Below are 20,536 nucleotides of genomic sequence, written 5' to 3'. Positions count from 1 at the left end.
AGCTGACGCCGAATCTCTCCTGCCGCACCGTCCAAACCGAGTCCCTGGTCTGCGGCCCATTTGGGGTGTCAGCTTGAGCACGTAAGTGTCTTTTATTGTCTCCAGAGCTCGAGGATTTTGAATTCTTTGACATATTGACCTCACAGAACAGTTATGGAACAGGGTGTATCGAATCTCACCAGTTTACGACACAAAAAGAATGAAAAACTAGCAAAGTGCGCAGAGCTCGCCGTTCACACGTCTGACCATTGCATGGTGTCATGTGACTCCCCTTAAAAGTGACTCTTGAATTTGCTGCTCTTTCTTGACTTATGGATGTGCACACAGGAACACGGAATGATTGAAAATCAGCTGTATTACGTCCACGACAGCTGTCTAGAAACTTTGTTCTGTGTATTTGTGAATTCACCTTAAATGACTACAAAGATTTACAGTTTTCTTGGAATTTGGAATGAGCCATAACAGTGTAAAAAGGTAGGACAGAATATACATAAAATTTTTATGACATATTAATTTAAAAAATAGGCCTATTGAATGGCAAACTGCAATCATGGCACAATGGCATAGGAACTTTCATTATTTGGCTTCTTGAAATCCCAGGGCAGCATATTTGTTCCTTTTCTGTGTGTGTGTGTTTGTTTATATGTGTGAATAAAGAAAAATGGGTAAATGGAAAGGTTTTTTCCATCTTTGCGTCGCTTAATTGTGTTGTCAGGGTTGTAGTAAGGCAATGCTGTAGTATTATGGCTAATATGCATTTCATTTTCATATACACTATTTGGGTGGTTTTTTATGCTTCGGGGCAGGGTTTTGGGCTGGAAAATGTCGAACGAATCTGGCAACACTACTGATAGCCTCCATGCACTCATTCAACTTTAATCCCAACAACATGAATTGCTGTTAGTTATTGTAGCTGTTGCATATTGTAGTTTTCAAGCTCAAAACTGCACAAGTTCTAAATCCATGTCTTACTAATAAGAGAAAGATGATGATGCTCTTGTGAACAAGACTCTGTAAAGCTTCTGTGAGAAAACAAACACTTACGAAAACAAACACTCCTATGTGTAAATTTGAGCTAAACATTGAATTTCATAGACAACTAACTAATGAATCAGTACTTACCACCCGTCGCTGTCAGCAGCATTAACATTGACTCCAAACTGAACCAGGAATTTAACAATCTCTGTATGACCAGCACAGACTGCATTATGAAGGGCAGTGATTCCCTCATCATTAGGCTCACTCGGATCTTCAACCTGTTTTGTTAATGAAAAAAAAATCCTTGTTGTATTTGCTACATTACAGCTATATTCTTGAATTCATGACAAACTACTAAAAAAGACTAATCAATCACAATCCACATTACACATACACACAACTGTTTTAAGTTTTAAACTTTGAATGTAACTTTCCTCATATATGACCCTTTGCACCAGATCAAACTCTCCCTCCAGAGATGAGTCCAGTAACAGTGCCAGAGGATTAAATCGCACTCTCATGTTGTGGTCAATGCGCTCAGATCCAGCTTTACGCAGATTTGTCCTCTTACCCTGCACAGACAAGACAAAAAAAGAAAAACTGAAGCTATGCTTTAATTAATCCCCTAGCAAGGATATTTAAGTGCAAAAACCTACTTCCATCTCAGATTAACCACTTACCATTACACAAAATTACATATACTCCCTGGCCTTAGCCTTGATCATCTAACATTAAAAGCTCATATACACAAACTTGTTAACAACTTAGCCAAAAACTGTCATCCAAGAAAAATAATGTCCTCATTATCTCTAATAAACAGCATCTTATACATTTATTTTCTCTCACTACTCAATATGCACTATTAATAATGCACTATTATTTACATTTATGATAAAATCATAAAATTATCTCTGCTCTCCCCCCTGCACCCACCATTGTCTTTCTTTTCAAAACTCAAAATAAATGAACATTGAAAATTATTGCAACTTGTCTAGAATTAAGTTACACTACCAAATTCAAAATACACATTAATCACTGCTCAACTAAATCCTTTACCAAGTTTTCAGAATAGACCTTTTTCACAGACTGTGATGACGCGTTTCCGCCTTATTTATCAGTGTAAATCTCACAATTTGTTTTATATTATACATTTTTTAAATATTGAGTGTAACTTTAAAACATTATGCTTTGTGTTATATTACCCTGGAATTAGTTTTAAAAAATGAATTACCACAGCTGCAAAGGGTTTCTATTACAGCTGCTGAGAGAGTGACAGTAAATTTGACATCTTCTCCCATTTTACTGTCTTGTTATTAACTATTTTGTATTGATTCAATCATAAAACATACAAACACAACATAAAATATGGAATCAATTATTCACATTAAACCCCTCCCACGAACATTCCATTCCACCCCATAAATAAATTATATATATATATATATAATCTGTATATGTATATATATACACACACACACACACATATATATATATATATATATATATATATATATATATATATATATATATATGTGTGTGTGTGTGTGTGTGTGTGTGTATATACATATACAGATGTGCTCAAAAGTTTGCCTACTCTGGCAGAAATTGTGAAATTCTGGCATTGATATAGAAAATATGACTGATCATGCAAAAAAAGGATAATGTTTTAAGGATAGAATTACACAACAGAAAATAATCTATAAAATAAACTCCAGCCAATAGGCGGGATAAACAGAAAGACGTGTACATTCATCCACATACAGGTGCATCTCAATAAATTAGAATGTCGTGGAAAAGTTCATTTATTTCAGTAATTCAACTCAAATTGTGAAACTCGTGTATTAAATAAATTCAATGCACACAGACTGAAGTAGTTTAAGTCTTTGGTTCTTTTAATTGTGATGATTTTGGCTCACATTTAACAAAAACCCACCAATTCACTATCTCAAAAAATTAGAATACATCATAAGACCAATAAAAAAAAAACATTTTTAGTGAATTGTTGGCCTTCTGGAAAGTACGTTCATTTACTGTATATGTACTCAATACTTGGTAGGGGCTACTTTTTGCTTTAATTACTGCCTCAATTCAGCGTGGCATGGAGGTGATCAGTTTGTGGCACTGCTGAGGTGGTATGGAAGCCCAGGTTTCTTTGACAGTGGCCTTCAGCTCATCTGCATTTTTTGGTCTCTTGTTTCTCATTTTCCTCTTGACAATATCCCATAGATTCTCTATGGGGTTCAGGTCTGGTGAGTTTGCTGGCCAGTCAAGCACACCAACACCATGGTCATTTAACCAACTTTTGGTGCTTTTGGTAGTGTGGGCAGGTGCCAAATCCTGCTGGAAAATGAAATCAGCGTCTTTAAAAAGCTGGTCAGCAGAAGGAAGCATGAAGTGCTCCAAAATTTCTTGGTAAACGGGTGCAGTGACTTTGGTTTTCAAAAAACACAATGGACCGACACCAGCAGATGACATTGCACCCCAAATCATCACAGACTGTGGAAACTTAACACTGGACTTCAAGCAACTTGGGCTATGAGCTTCTCCACCCTTCCTCCAGACTCTAGGACCTTGGTTTCCAAATGAAATATAAAACTTGCTCTCATCTGAAAAGAGGACTTTGAACCAGTTCTTCTTCTCCTTAGCCCAGGTAAGACGCCTCTGACGTTGTCTGTGGTTCAGGAGTGGCTTAACAAGAGGAATACGACAACTGTAGCCAAATTCCTTGACACGTCTGTGTGTGGTGGCTCTTGATGCCTTGAGACCATTCCTTGTGAAGTTCACCCAAATTCTTGAATCGATTTTGCTTGTCAATCCTCATAAGGCTGCGGTTCTCTCGGTTGGTTGTGCATCTTTTTCTTCCACACTTTTTACTTCCAGTCAACTTTCTGTTAACATGCTTGGATACAGCACTCTGTGAACAGCCAGCTTCTTTGGCAATGAATGTTTGTGGCTTACCCTCCTTGTGAAGGGTGTCAGTGATTGTCTTCTGGACAACTGTCAGATCAGCAGTCTTCCCCATGATTGTGTAGCCTAGTGAACCAAACTGAGAGACCATTTTGAAGGCTCAGGAAACCTTTGCAGGTGTTTTGAGTTGATTAGCTGATTGGCATGTCACCATATTCTAATTTTTTGAGATAGTGAATTGGTGGGTTTTTGTTAAATGTGAACCAAAATCATCACAATTAAAAGAACCAAAGACTTAAACTACTTCAGTCTGTGTGCACTGAATTTATTTAATACACGAGTTTCACAATTTGAGTTGAATTACTGAAATAAATGAACTTTTCCACGACATTCTAATTTATTGAGATGCACCTGTAAGTGTTCCGAAGGCGTGTTCTACAAAACATACTCCAGCCGCTAAGCAGAACCAGCACAAAAAGAAACAAAAAGGGTGCCTAGTTTCCTCGGACAGTCAAGTGAATGTTAAACAAGTCAGGTCCACTCGGCTGCATAGACAGTGTCACACAATAACTTACTCATTCCATTGACTTTATGAAGGACATCGCTTGTTGTGGGCATGTACATATTTTGCGGCTATCCTTAGTATCTATTCTCAATTTGGCTAGGAACATCAGTGCAAAAGTAACCTTCCATTGATGGAAGAGTTTCTTGCATTCCTTGAATCGATCACGTTTCTCTCTTGTCGAATTCGCAAAGTCTGGGAACAAGAAAATGCTGTGGTTCTTCCAAGAAAGCCTTCCTTTACTCCTCGCTTCGCTTAACATGAGATCTCTATCGGATGATCTCAGAAATTTAGCCAGAATTGATCAGGGCCTGTCTCCCTCAGCAGATCTCTGAGCCGGAACTCTGTGAGCTCGCTCGATTTCCAGCTTATGGCCTGTTATGTCGAGCAGACTCGGGAAGAGCTTGTCTAGGAATTTCACTTTTGATAGAAGTTTATACAGAATCATTAAAGAATGGAAAGCTTCCGCCAACCATGACACAAGCCCGGATCAGTCTGATTCTTAAAAAGGACAAAGATGTAGATGAGTGTAAGAGTTACCATTATCCAGCTAGACGTTAAAATTTTGTCAAAAATTCTGGCAAACCGATTAAGTAAAGTTATGACATCTCTTATACATATAGATCAGGTGGGGTTTATTTGGGGCCATAGCTCTTCTGATAACATTAGGCATCTAATCAATATCATGTGGTCAGTGGCGAATGATCAGACTCTGGTCGCTGCCATCTCAAGGTGTTTGATGTGGTAGAATGGGATTATCTTTTTAAGATTTTGGAAATGTACGGGTTCGGGAATACTTTTATTGAATGGATTAAGTTACATTATAGACAGCGGTACAAACAAATGGATTAATTTCAGATTATTTTACTCTGGATAGGGGCAACCGGCAAGGTTGCCCTCTTTCCCCATTATTGTTCTGTCTTGCCCTGGAAACATTAGCAGCCGCAATAAGAAAGGAGGATGATTTTCCAGGGATGATGGCAGGAGGTCTGGTGCATAAGCTTCTGCTTTACGCAGATGATATTTTATTATTCGTCTCTGACCCCACTAGATCTATACCTTGCCTCCACAGAATTATTAATTCCTTTTCTAAGTTCTCAGGTTACAGTCAATTGGTCTAAATCCGAAGCTTTGGCTCTGACAGCGCACTGCCCAGTAACAGATTTTCAGCCGGGTGCCTTCCAGTGGCCCAAACAGGGCATTAAGTATTTGGGCATTTTATTCCCAGCAAATTTGTATGATTTAATTTTGACCCTTTAATAAAACGGTTTTCGAGTGATGTGAGTAGGTGGATTTCATTACTTTTATGTATGATTGGGAAGGTTAAAGTTATTAAAATGAATTGTATTCCAAAATTGAACTACCTGCTACAATCTCTCCCTGTAGATGTCCCCCTCTCTTATTTCAAGCAATTTGATTGCATAGCAAAGTCCTTTATTTGGAATGGTATACGTCCCACATTACATTTCAATAAGTTACATAGGCTGATTGACAAAGGTGGGCTAGGCCTACCCAAGATTTTGTTTTATTATTATGCATTCGGTCTCAGACATTTGGCTCATTTGTCGCTTCCACCTGAGAGAGCCCCTCCCTTCCTGTATTGAACAGGAACTCCTTGCCCCTATTTCACCATTGAAAAGCCTTTCTATCAAACTAACCGGAGAAGTTAAGTCACACCTCGTTATCTCACATTTGCACGTGGTTTGGACAAAAGTGTCCAGAGTGTTTAATTTGGACATTTATTTAAATGTTGCCTCAAGCATATGGCTGAACCCTAAATTACGTATTAATAAGTCCCCTTTCTGTTGGTCAATGTGGATTGTGAAGGGGGTTACTACACTCGGTGACCTGTATGAGAGTGGAGTGTTGAGATCTTTTGAAAATTTGGTTCATCATTTTGGGATTCCCAGATCTCAGTTTTATAGGTATTTACAGCTGCTCTGTATTGTTTTTGGGAGTAGCACACCCCCCCTAAAGCGGCAGATACTTTGGGAGAGGTGATTACTGCTTTTGGAGAAGGTCAAGAGGCATCAGTGTATTACTCCCTGCTAATTCAGAGTTTGGGGGACGGAGCTTTAACTTCTAACAAGAGATTATGGGAGAAAGATTTGAACTTGGTATTGGAGGAAGGAGTGTGGACTAGGATTCTAAAAAATGTCAAGTCTGCATCTAGAGATGCAAGGGTTCGCCTTATGCAATTTAAGATTTTACATAGATTCTATTGGACCACCTCTAGATTATATAGGCTTGGTCTTAAGGACACTCCCACCTGCTGGCGATGCCAATCAGAAGTTGGGGACACAACCCATGTCTTTTGGGGGTGTGTTAAGATCCAAGATTTTTGGATGAAGGTTCAGAGTTATTTGTGTGATGTTTTGGGCACTCAAATTTTACTTTGCCCCAGACTTTGTATTTTGGGCGATGGGGCAGTCATAAATTTGGGGGACAAATATATTAAAAATTGGGTTCTGACTAGCATTATGATTGGCAGACAAATTATTTGAAGGGGTTGGAATTCGGACGGAGCGCAACCATTTCCGGAGTGGTGTGCAGAGATGGGGAGGCTGGCAACTTTTGAGGAGATGGCAGGTAGAAGGCTGGGGTTTGGGGACTTGTTTTTCAGGAAGTGGGGTAAGTATTTGGCGGTTTTGGGGGACTCTCGGGGAAGGGATGAGGAGAGAGAAGTTTTGTTTAATTATGTAAGTTTATTATATATTTAATTTATTTTTTATTTTATTTTTTGGTTTGTTTGTGTATTATTTTATGTGACCACGGGGTTGTTCATTGGGGTTAGGGTGGGGTTGGTGTTTGGGGAGGGATATTAGTGAGGGTTAAAATTTAAATGTTGATTCAGTGTGTATGTGTTTGTTTTTCTCTGTTGTGTTTTTTCTTTGAATCAATAAAAAAACGTAATAAAAAAAATAATGGCACAGTGAACATTGCATTGTTCAGGTATGCTTTACAACACAATGCAATGTGCTCGACTTTACATTCCACTTCCAGTGTGATGAATGGACTAGGCCATATCAACAATGATTTTTAACATCACTTTTTTGACTCATTCTTTTATAAGACAGCTAAGACAAAAGAATGTTAAGAAATTTTTCTTCAAAAATTTGTCTAACTCTGCAAAATAACTATTTATTTTAAAAATTATAATTAAATGCTATCCACTGAATTAAACGTGCAATGTAATGAGGTCATACAAAAACCATGTAGAAATACTATCGCTTGTTATGTTACAGCAAAGTAGACTGCATATTTCACATAATATTTTTAAAACAACACTAGACAGTATAGAGTACATACTGAACAATACCCAGCATGTATTCTATTTAGGGCACATCATCTATCTGTAAAGACGGTCTTATTTGGGGCACTTACAGGGGGCAAGGGAACCTGGCCAGTGACCTCTGGTGGCATCATGCAGAAAGTGTCTTCTGGAGAATCCTGCTCAGCACCACTGGGATAAGGAGGTGGAGGATATGGAGGAAACTCCTCCATGAAGCTCTCTGGAGGTGGTAGAGGAGGAGGGCTTGTTGGCTGGGGAGGTGGCGGTACCAGTGAAGTATCAGGCTGTGGGGCTGGGTGTGGAGGTGGTGGAGGGAGGATATCTTCTATTTCAGTTTCTGGTGTAGCTATGGACATTGGAGGCTCAGGGAGTGGCAGATCTGGAGAAGTTTCATCAGATCTCTGAGGTTCAGTTGTATTAACCTTCTCCTCTTCTCCAGGAGGACTCACTGCAGTCTCCATGGCGGCCAGAGTGGTCTTCTGGTACAAGAGTTTCTGGATATTAGGGCCACCTGGGCCCTCAGGCTCTGTGATGGAGCTGCGTTTCTTGAGGGGCCGTGGCGCGTTGTAGAGTTTCTTCCTGAGAGCTTCTAAGTCGAAGTCACTCTGATGGCGGTAGGGGTTCGAGATGAAGGGAAGCAGTTTGGTGGGACTGAGAGGTCTGGGAATACGCTCTGTCTCTTGGTTCTCTGAAGAAGAGCCTCCAGTATTATGATCCATCTCTGTTTCAGAACCACTGAGCGGGTCCAGGTATGGGTTCTCAGGGTGCTGGTTTTGAGACTGATGACCTGTGGGGATCACTGGCTTCCCATAAACTACATGAACATGAAGAGACAAAAGTTAGCTATCAACAGATTGAAATCATTATTCACAGATTAATCTAATAACGTGTTGCTTTAAGCATGGTTAATTTAGATCAACATTTTTATTTGCTGAAATTTGCCATTATGTAAGACTACATGTGTTACATGTCCCAGCTGTATTTCATTTATAAATAAATTAACCATTAAGAGTGTCCCCTGGTTACAGGATTGTTTTGAGAGTGTATTGTTGCTCTTTTTCTGAACAGCCATTCGAAATCACACAGAACAGAATAAAATTGTAATGTCAAATTGTGCAAGACTGTAGGGAAAAGAAAGAATTACACATAAAATGTATTTTCATGCAGGTTGATGGAGTAAACTGTGCGCAGTTATTCTCATTCAAATGAGAAATCCACACCATCAGAACACCTTAATAATTGAGTTAATTAAATTAAGTAAAAATAATTTATATTTTTGCGTCGTTTACATCATTTTTATTATTATTTGGAAATTATAATTTTTTTATTTTATATTGTTTTGAAATAGTTTTGGACTGATTTCTCTTGTAAACAATGACGTGCTTCCTGACTCCTCCTCCACGTGACGCGTGACCTTACCAACGAGCTTATGTCATCCCTGTCATGAGCGCACGTCACAGAGATGTACAGAAGTGAACATTGCATTGTTCAGGTATGCTTTACAACACAATGCAATGTGCTCGACTTTACATTCCACTTCCAGTGTGATGAATGGACTAGGCCATATCAACAATGATTTTTAACATCACTTTCTTGACTCATTCTTTTATAAGACAGCTAAGACAAAAGAATGTTAAGAAATATTTCTTCAAAAATTTGTCTAACTTTGCAAAATAACTATTTATTTTAAAAAATTATAACTAAAAAGTAGTAGTTAAAAAATATATAAGTATTGTTTTGTTTCTAAAAATAAGCAATCGTTTGCATTCAGAAGAACTTTATTTGTCGACTGGAGTCATGTGGATTATTTTGATGCACCCTAAATATACATTTTGGACCGTCAAAAAATGGCATTGCATTGTTTAGAGGAGGAGGCCTGAAATGAAATCCTAAAAGTTTTAAATTCTGTTTTGATGAAGAAAGAAACTCATATACATTGGATCACCTGTAAATTATGTAAATTATGTAAATGCTGTAAATTATCAGCAAATTTTCATTTTTGGGTGAACTAGTCCTTTAATAAAGATTTTCCTATTTGCTTCTGATTCACTAGCTCTCAATTCTAATTAATTTGGGTTTATTTCAGTTATAATGTCCATTTTGCTTAAAAAGAAAGAAATTCTCTCTTAGCTAATGCTGTTAATTATACAGGGGACTTTCTAACTTCATACATGCATCACTGAATTGAAATCAAGGACTTTCAAGTAGTTTTTCAGGACTAATTTTTAATTTTCAAGCACTGCACAGAAGTGAGAGAACTCAGCACTTTTAGATAACCGAGTTCTCAACTTCTATAACGAGTGACAAACAATAAGTTGGAAACTCGTAATTACATTAATTCTGACATGGCATGAATGGACCATTAACAAATGAATAAGAGGAACCCAGCCAGGAAAAGTAACAAACTATATATATATATATATTAGGGGTGTAACGGTACACAGAAGTCACTGTTCGGTAGTACCTCGGTTTTGGGGTCAGGGTTCGATACGAGTTCGGTACAACAGGAAAAAGCAACAAATCCCAAATGCTAGGTTTCTTTTCATTTATTTTGAACAAACAGTAGTGCAAATTACAGTTTGTTCCACCTAGTGGCATTTAGTCCCCCATGAGGTAGTTGGTACATTACAGCCTCCTTTAGTGTATTAAGCACTAAGCAGTAAACAGAATGCACTTTTTCATAGGCCATATTTTTTTGTAGGGTTGATAAAAAACAAAAGGTATCTGGTCACAATCAGCTACAAAACTGAAAAGCATATCTTGTGTTATAAAAATACAAAATAAATAGAATAATGAAAAATAAAACTTGAGAAGCCATTATTGTTTTGGGTTGGTGCTAGTGTTGCATTACCGCGCGCGCCCCCTTCTGGATTGGATCGCCTGTGAGTGACTTAGATGTATTCTGCGTCTGACTGCATGCACCGAACCGTGACGTCAGTACCGTGACGGTTCGGGACGAATACATGTACTGTTACACCCCTAAAATATATATATATATATATATATACACACTGACAGCCAAAAGTCTGTTTGCCTTATTAGTGGCAAATTAGAGGCAAAAGGCCAATTTTGCTGTTTCAGAAGGAAATTGGTACTTTAATTCACCAAAGTGGCATTCAACTGATCACAAAGTATAGTCAGGACATTACTGATGTAAAAAACAGCACCATCACTATTTGGAAAAAAGTAATTTTTGATCAAATCTAGACAGGCCCCATTTCCAGCAGCCATCACTCCAACACCTTATCCTTGAGTAATCATGCTAAATTGCTAATTTGGTACTAGAAAATCACTTGCCATTATATCAAACACAGTTGAAAGCTATTTGGTGCATTAAATGAAGCTTAACATTGTCTTCGTGTCTGTTTTTGAGTTGCCACAGTATGCAATAGACTGGCATGTCTTAAGGTCAATATTAGGTAAAAAATGGCAAAAAAGAAACAGCCTTCTCTAGAAACTCGTCAATCAATCATTGTTTTGAGGAATGAAGGCTATACAATGCTTGAAACTGCCAAAAAACACTACAGTCTTCAAAGACAAAGGACAACTGGCTCTAACAAGGACAGAAAGAGATGTGGAAGGCCAGATGTACAACTAAACAAGAGGATAAGTACATCAGAGTCTCTAGTTTGAGAAATAGACGCCTCACATGTCACCTGAGTATCTGGACAAACTGACAGCTAGAATGCCAAGGATCTGCAAAGCTGTCATTGCTACACGTGGAGGATTTTTGGATGTAGCTTAAGTTTTTAATAGTAATTTTTCACGTTATTAATGTTCTAACTATACATTGTAATCAGCTGAATGCCAATTTGGTGAATAAAAAGTACCAATTTCTTTTCATAAAAGCAAAATCTGTAATTACACCAGTGTGTGTGTGTGTGTGTGTGTGTGTGTGTGTGTATATATATATATATATATATCTATCTATAAAATATGTGAAAGTGTGTGTATATGTATTTGTTTGTTATCAATTAGAATCACATTTCAGCTTTTTAAAAATGTTCAAATTGTACATTTTATCAATTAATTTGATCATAAAATTGCATATATTATAATATTGCATATACTGTATCACGATGTGTACTATATACAAGTATTTTGCATTGAGTTTACATAAATTTGTTTGACAGCAGCTAAATGGTACTGTAAAAATATTGGCAGTTCTGAGCAAGCATCATATTATGGGAGACGGATCCCGCCAGGTAATGAAAAAATAAGAGGTTCTGACTTTTTATCTCACAACTGTGAGTTTTTAATCACACAATTGTGAGTTGATATCACAATGGTGACTTTATTTTTGCATTTGCAGTGTCATTTCTCGTCATTAAGTTGCATCAAGAGAATGCGACACACAAATATATAATTAGCACAATTAAGTTAAAGAGTATATAACCATACTATACTTGCATTAAACATTTTACTTAAAACAGTCAATGTTTGTTGTAGCTACACACTGTAAAACAAAATGCAGTAACATTTATGGTAAATTACCGGCAGCTGTGGTTGCCAGAGATTTACCGTCAAAAATACAGCAACCACGTTTCAGGCTTTACGGGATATAAGTTTGATGCCTGTATATTATACAGTGCCTTACCATTTATATATATTTTCTTTTTTTTGTTATTAAATTTTTTTTATTGATTCCAATGACAAATCAAACAAGCATAATAGGAAACACGTAACACATTACATGAACCTAAACCCTTCCCTCCGAACATTTCCATGCCCCTGATTTCCATCCCCTAAGGATGACCTGCCTTCCGATCATGACACCAGCCAGGACCCAACTCTTCATGAACCCATCCTCTACATCAATGACCGTCCCATCGCCTAGAACACAGAGCATGGGGCAAAATGAAACCCGAGCATCCAACACATCACAAATAAAATTCTGAACCCTCAACTAAAATTTGTGAATCTTTACACCCCCCCAAAAAACATGGGTTGTGTCCCCATCTTTTGATTGGCATCTCCAGCAGGTGGGTGTATCTTTGAAACCACGTCTATACAATCTAGAAGGAGTCCAATAGAATCTATGTAAAATCTTAAATTGCATCAGACTTGCATCTCTAGATGTAGACTTGATGCTTTTTAGAATCCTAGCCCACACACCCTCCTCCAAAACCAAGTTTAAATCTTTCTCTCACACTCTCTTAAGAGTAGTTAAAGTTCTGTCCCCCAGACTCTGAATTAACAGGGAATAATACACTGATGCCTCAAGACCTTTTCCAAAGGCAGTAATCACCACTTCCAGAGTATCTGCCGCTTTAGGGGAGTGCATGCTACTCCCAAAAACAGTACAGAGCAGATGGCGCAGCTGTAAATACCTAAAGAACTGAGATCTGGGAATCCTAAAATGTTGAACCAAATTTTCAAAAGATCTCAACACTCCACTCTCATATAGGTCACCAAGCATATTAACCTCCCTCACAATCCACTCTGACCAGCAGAAAGGGGACTTATTATTACATAATTCTGGGTTCATCCATATGCTCGAGGCAACATTTAAATAAATGTCCGAATTAAATTCTCTGGACACTTTTGCCCAAGCCGAGTGCAAATGCAAGATAATGGGGTGTGACTTAACTACTCTGGTTAGTTTAATAGAAAGGCTTTGCAATGGCAAAATAGGGGCAAGAACTTCCTGTTCAATACAAAACCAGGGAGGGGTTCTCTCAGGTGGAAGCGACCAATGAGCAAAATGTCTGAGATAGAATGCATAATAATAAAACAAAATCTTGGGTAGGCCTAGCCCACCTTTGTCAATCGGCCTACGTAATTTGTTGAAATGTAATCTGGGACGTTTACCATTCCAAATGAAGGACTTCACTATGCTATCAAATTGCTTGAAATAAGAGAGGGGGACATGCAGCAGGTAGTTGAATTTTGGTATACAATTTATTTTAATAACATTAACCTTCCCAATCATAGATAAACGTAATGAAGCCCACCTGTCCACATCGCTCGAAAACCATTTTAAGGGGTCAAAATTAACTAACTAAACCACACAAATTTGCTGGGACCAACTCATCGCCATAATCATACGCTAAATTTAAGTCTGTCATATGGAGTTGATGTTGATAATATAGAAATTCTGCCACAGAGCGATGACATCTCGGATCATTACCTCGTCTCTTGTATGCTGCGATCAGCTAATGTTACTCAATCTACACCACGCTATCGTTGAGGTAGAACTATTCTTTCAACAGTAGTGCTGCAGTGGCAGAGCACCTTTCTCACAGAAGTATTTTGGTTGAGCACATATTAACGACAGAGTCACAAGTTTCTTTACTGCAACTGTGCAATATGAGATAAGAATCAGAGGCGGAGCTACGGGATAGCCCCAAGCTGGCCCCCATCCCTTTAGCTACGATCAAATTCAAGTAAGAGCGGGATGCAGGCATCATGAAGAGGAAGTCCGACATACCAATCTGGGAGTCAGAAGAGGAAAAAAGAAAGAGTAGGAAAAGAAGCAGCATGACAGTGCTGACTGGTACAGAATATGTAATTTTTACTGAAACATCCCTTCTCACGAAAAGATTGCCAACAGCCATGCAAATCGCGATGGGTATTGTTCACATTCACAGTGCGTTATTCTCCATACAATTCTTATTTAAATCACAACAAAATATAGCTACATCATTAGGAAGGCATAATCTCCAGCTTTGATATTTCACCACTGTTTTATGATAGAAATGTTACAGTGAGAGTAATTTCTTAATTTATATCAGGAGTACACATCTGACATGCAAAATCAAGATGAGTTATGGACATAAACATGTAATAAAGACACACACGCCCATTAAAGTGAGCTCTCCTCTTTTTGTCATTGCGAGGCTTTAGCAAACAACATCCATTAGAAGTTGTAGTCCAAATATGTGTGGATTTAGAGACAATTTTATGGATTCTCATGTTTACTTAAAATTTCTTTAGAAAAGATTTAATTGTCATTCAGGGGCAGATTGCGCCTGGTAAAAGCGCTGTTTCTTTGCACACACTCTCTGCTCTGGTTTAGCTCCAGATTTACTAAATAAATTATGCAGATCAGGCAACGGCACAAAAATGCCCACAAAATTGCTGCTGAACGCAATTTTCATGGTCAAAAGGATGCCGCAGACCACAGTATTTGACACACTGTGCCGGGATTGTACTCTTAAACATGCAGAATGTGCACTTGACTACACCACGCATCTGGATATATGCCAGGTTATAACACTCTTCTCCATTATTTGATCATTATTACATAATCACTGTACATAACAGATTGTATTAGATTTGCACTACCCATGTGTATGTGTGTATGTATGTATGTGTGTGTCTGTACGTATGTGTATAATTTATTTCTATTTTTTATTATTATCTATGTCTTGCTGCTGTTTTTGTATTGTTTTTGTATTGTTGTACACTGGAAGCTCCTCTCACCAAGACAAAATCCTTGTATGTGTAAGCATACTTGGCAATAAAGCTCATTCTGATTCTGATTATTAGATTCATTACTGCTGATATGATCAGTTGAAAATGTTCACAAACATCTCTTCTAAATAAAATTAATTTTACTGCCTACTTTCCCTTGTGGTAATAGTGCGATCTAAACTGCAGCAGGCAGTTTTTGTGAATGAAGCGCAATCTACAATAATTCAGAAGGGCCCGCTTTTTTTTTTGCCTAGGGCCCCCCGAGTCCCTAGACTCGCCTCTGATAAGAATTAGATGTTTTTATTTTTGATCAAAAACTGCCTGTAAACAACAGAAAGCGTATTAAGAAAAACATTATTCAATGACAAATGGATTGCATATATCTTGTCTTTGAAAACACATTCCACAGAACGAGTCAAACCAAACTTTTAATCTAAACAAGAAGTGAAAGGATTTCAGTGCTGAACTTCATTCCTATACTACTCAATTACTGGCAAGTTAAATCTGAACATTCACCAACTAATCAAGCTAATCACAGACATTTCAAATCGCATAACGCAAAATTTGGCAGTATACACAAGATATTTACTCACATCAATCTTGGGATTTAAGAATCAATATCGGAATCATTCAAATGAAAATGATGAATTGGAAAATCTTTTTTTTTTTTTTTTTCCCATAGTGCTATGGGTAAGGGAGCAGAAAGAAGATTAATGTAATTTATTTATGCATTTTTTATTCCTAGATTTTCATAATATAAATACTTTGATTTAGGGGCTAAATATAAACAATGGACAAATGTAGCACAAACATATTTTTAGAGTTGAGAAATGACATCAGCACAGAAACTGTATTACAAAAAACATCTATTCTCTAGATATCTCATCTATGAGGACATCAGAGATACACACATGAATACGGTGACAACATGAAATGAAGCCTCACCGCTGGTGAAGTTGCTGTGGTTCTGGGCTCGGCTCAGTGCACCCTGCACGCCCTGTGGCTGTGTTTTGCCAGTTGTGGGCTGCTGTGTGTACATGGAATAGATGGAGCTGGTAGCCAGCGTCTGGGGCTTATGTAAGATTTGTCCACCTGAATCTTTTGCTCCATGCCCCTCGGGGCTGAAGGGGTGTACTGTAGCTGCTGGGGGAGCCTCTTGTTTGGAGGGAAGGGGCAGAGTATTCCCCAGGCCGGAACGGCAGCCACCGGGTGGCTGCTGAGTGGATGACATACTCTTCCTAGGGAAGGTACCGGAACTGACGGCCATCTTGGTGTACCCTATTTGGCCACCAGAGGGCAGGTTGGCCTGTTTCGGTTTACTCGGTACTGGAGGTGGAACTTTGATTGTGTTCTTGACAGCACTCTGGGTGTAAGGAGACATCATTTCAAGTGTCAGTTAGCCTTTTAATGCCAAATGTGTGTTTTTTGTTGTTTTTTTAAATGCTTTTAAAAGAAATATCTTTTGAAATACATTCTGATACGGATGTGCACTTTACAGTGAGGCACTACCTGAGCATCTCTCATAAGGTCTTCGCTGCTCTGGTTTTTGCGTAAAGAAGCTGCAGGAGGCTCAATGGACCCAAACATGGAGGCTGGCCTCACCCTGCGGTCACGTTTCAGCACATCTGGGTCATCTGGTGTGATGGATAGAGGAACATACATTTGAGTGATATCAGAGTCTAACACAGTGTTATAAATTAAATGGGTGCTGTAAGGTGCAGAGGGTCACCTTGGTCTTCAGATGCCTGGTTCGCCATGGGTGGGAGAGTGGATGAGCCGTTGTTGTTGCCGGGCTTTGTAGTGGATGAACTCCAGTTTGAAAACTTTGAAGACATCTTGTTTGACTGCAGACCTGCTGAATGATGTTTCAGATTAAAAATATGTGGATTAAATTAAATGTGTCCATCATCTTTGGAGCTAAAATGAATCAGAAGCATTTTCCCAACACTGAGGTTTTCTGATTAAATTTTTTTATTTATTCAAACAGTTAACAAAGAAAAGCAAAACATATATTCACAGAATCAAAATTTAACCCCCACTATTACCCCTCCCAATCCCCAACCCCACTCTGACCCTAAACAAACATACCTGTGGTCACACATGAGTATACACACACACACACACACACACACACACACAAAAAATATATATATATAAATAAAATAATCACACACCTTTAAAACTATATACTTCTCTCTCACCTGCCCCTCCCCCAGAGCCCTCCAAGAATGCCAAATAGCTGACCCATTTCCCATCAAACGTATCCAAGTTCCCCAGCCTTCTAGATGACACTTCCTCGAAAGCCGCCACCCTACCCATCTCCGTGCACCACTCTTGAAATGAGGGCGCTCCAGCCGACTTCCATCCCCTTAAAACAATCTGTCTGCCAATCATAACACCGGCCAGGCCAATTCTTTATGTGTTTATCCCCTATATTGATGACCGCCCCATTGCCTAAAATACAGAGTCTGGGGCAAAATGAAATTTGAGTGCCCAATATGTCACACATAAAACTCTGAACCTTCAACCAAAATTCTTGGATCTTAACATACCACCAAAAAACATGGGTTGTGTCTCCATCTTCTGATTGGCATCACCAACAGGTGGGTGTGTCTTTAAGACCAAGCCTATACAATCTAGAGGCGGTCCAACAAAATCGATGTAAAATCTTGAATTGCATAAGGCACACCCTTGCATCTCTAGATGCAGACTTGACATTTTTTAGAATCCTAGCCCACACTCCCTCCTCCAATACCAAGTTTAAATCTTTCTCCCATAATCTTTTGATAGAAGTTAAAGCTCCGTCCCCAGACTCTGAATTAGCAGGGAGTAATACACTGATGCCTCATGACCTTTTCCAAAAGCAGTAATCACCACTCCCAGAGTATCTGCCGCTTTAGGAGGGTGTATGCTACTCCCAAGAATAGTACAGAGCAGGTGGCGCATTTGTAAATACCTAAAGAACTGAGATCTGGGAATCCCAAAATGCTGAACCAAATTTTCAAAGGATCTCAACATAACACTCTCATATAGGTCACTGAGCATATTAACCTCCCTCACAATCCACTCTGTCCAACAGAAAGGGGACTTATTAATACATAATTTTGGGTTCAGCCATATGCTCGAGGCAACATTTAAATAAATGTCTGAATTAAACACTCTGGACACTTTTGTCCATACCGAGTGCAAATACGAGATAATGGGGTGTAACTTCTCCGATTAGTTTGATAGAAAGGCTTTGTAATGGCAAAACAGGGGCAAGAACTTCCTGTTCAATACAAAACCAGGGAGGGGCTCTCTCAGGTGGAAGCGATCAATGAGCCAAATGTCTGAGACCGAATGCATAATAATAAAACAAAATCTTTATCAATCGGCCTATGCAACTTACTGAAATGTAATCTGGGATGTTTACCATTCCAAATGAAAGACTTCGTTATGCTATCAAATTGCTTGAAATAAGAGAGGGGGACATCTACAGCGAGAGATTGTAGCAGGTAGATGAATTTTGGAATACAATTCATTTTAATAACATTAACCTTCCCAATCATAGATAAATGTAATGAAGCCCACCTGCCTTCATCACTTGAAAACCTTTTAATTAAGGGGTCAAAATTAACTAACTAAAATCACACAAATGTGCTGGGAATAAAATGCCCAAATACTTAATGCCCTGTTTGGGCCACTGGAAGGCGCCCGGCTGAAAAGCCGTTACTGGGCAGTATGCTGTCAGAGCCAAAGCTTAGGATTTAGACCAATTGACTCTGTATCCAGAGAACTTAGAAAAGGAATTAATAACACTGTGGAGGCAAGGCATAGATCTAGTGGGGTTGGAGACGAATAACAAAATATCATCAGCATAAAGCAAAATCTTATGCACCACACCTCCTGCCATCACCCTCCTTTCTTATCGCGGCTGCTAATGGTTCCAGGGCAAGACAGAACAATAATGGGGAAAGAGGGCAACCCTGCTGGGTGCTCCTATCCAGAGTAAAGTAATCTGAATTTAATCCATTTGTTTGTACCACTGCTACCGGGTGTCTATAAAGTAATTTAATCCATCCAATAAAAGTATTCCTGAACCCGTATATTTCCAAAATCTTAAAAAGTTAATCCCATTCTACCATATCAAACGCCTTTTCTGCGTGCAGGAACCGGAGACTGATCATTCGCCACTCACCACATGATATTGATGAGACGCCTAATGTTATCAGAAGAGCTGCGGCCCCAAATAAACCCTACCTGATCTATATGTATAAGAGATGTCATAACTTTACTTAATAGGTTAGCCAAAATCTTTGACAATATTTTAACATCTAGCTGGATCAGGGAAATTGGATGGTAACTCTTACTCAAATGTAGAGCCAATTCTCTAGCATAAGATCTAAAAAAAAACTCAGTGGCAAAGCCATCTGGCCCCGGAGGCCTTAATTACCTCGCCAAGCTCCTCCAAGGTTATCTCAGAATCAAGAGAATTGTTTTGCTCATTCGTCAGTTTAGGGAGTTCTAATGGTTCCACAAAGTTTCTAATATCTTCATCAGCAGACGAAGACGTGGAACTATAGAGATCAAGACAGAATTCTTTAAAAGCATTATTAATATCAATGGATAAGTTAAAACTTTCACCACCAGCAGATTTCACTGAGGAAATGGTAGAAAAACACTCTCTCTGTTTTATATATCTAGCCATAAGTTTTCCTGCCTTGTCCCCCGACTCAAAGTATGACTGTCTTGCCCTGAACAGCCAAAACTCCACCTTCCGCAACAAAATAGTATTATATCTGTATTTCAATCGGGTCAGTTCTCTGAGGCCATCAGATGACATCCGGCACTTCAGCTCTGCCTCAGCATTTTTTTAATATTCCCTTCCAAATCCACGAGTTCTTGTGCTTTGGATTTTTTGATGAATGAGGCATACTGTATGATCCGAACCCTAAGAACTACCTTAAGTACCTCCCAAGCCATGCCCACAGATTATACTGAGGACCAGTTGGTCTCCAAATAAACACTGATTTCAGCCTTTAATATTTGTTGGAATTCAGGATTTTGCAAAAGCGATACATTAAAACGCCAACTATATGATTTCTTTTCTCCATATGTGGCCACACCTCTAAACTCAAGGGCGTGATCTGAGACTAAGATGTTTCCAATTGAGCAATCAACAACAGATGAAATGAGGGACATTATATATATATATATTATATATATATATATATATAAATAAATCTATTGTAGAATATATCTTACGGACTGATTAAAAAAAAAATATAGTCCCTACCAGATGGGTTTAAAAGTCTCCAAATATCTGTAAGACCAAGATTTTTACACATCCTGTGAAGCATCAATGTTGCTCTAGGGGACTTACACACTTTTACTTCACTATG

The 20,536-nt window shown here is 38.6% G+C and overlaps 1 protein-coding gene across 5 annotated transcripts in view; it reads right to left on the bottom strand.

The window, feature by feature from the left end:
* tp53bp2a (tumor protein p53 binding protein, 2a) overlaps positions 1-20,536 on the bottom strand; it is a 120,445-nt gene that overhangs the window by 8,654 nt on the left and 91,255 nt on the right. For 3 of the 5 annotated variants that reach the window (XM_051650873.1, XM_051650875.1, XM_051650878.1), the window contains 6 exons: positions 16,885-17,010; positions 16,665-16,789; positions 16,101-16,518; positions 7,832-8,553; positions 1,415-1,550; positions 1,123-1,258 (listed from right to left, as the gene is read on the bottom strand). In XM_051650873.1, the coding sequence (XP_051506833.1) occupies positions 1,123-1,258; positions 1,415-1,550; positions 7,832-8,553; positions 16,101-16,518; positions 16,665-16,789; positions 16,885-17,010 (1,663 nt within the window). The remainder of the gene's footprint in view (positions 1-1,122; positions 1,259-1,414; positions 1,551-7,831; positions 8,554-16,100; positions 16,519-16,664; positions 16,790-16,884; positions 17,011-20,536) is intronic. The other 2 variants (XM_051650874.1, XM_051650877.1) reach the window with 1 other exon arrangement.

Source organism: Myxocyprinus asiaticus, chromosome 23, assembly GCF_019703515.2.
Source record: "Myxocyprinus asiaticus isolate MX2 ecotype Aquarium Trade chromosome 23, UBuf_Myxa_2, whole genome shotgun sequence".
Taxonomy (NCBI): Eukaryota; Metazoa; Chordata; class Actinopteri; order Cypriniformes; family Catostomidae; genus Myxocyprinus; species Myxocyprinus asiaticus.
Note: the sequence above shows the minus strand (reverse complement) of the source record. Positions and strands in the feature narration are given on the sequence as shown.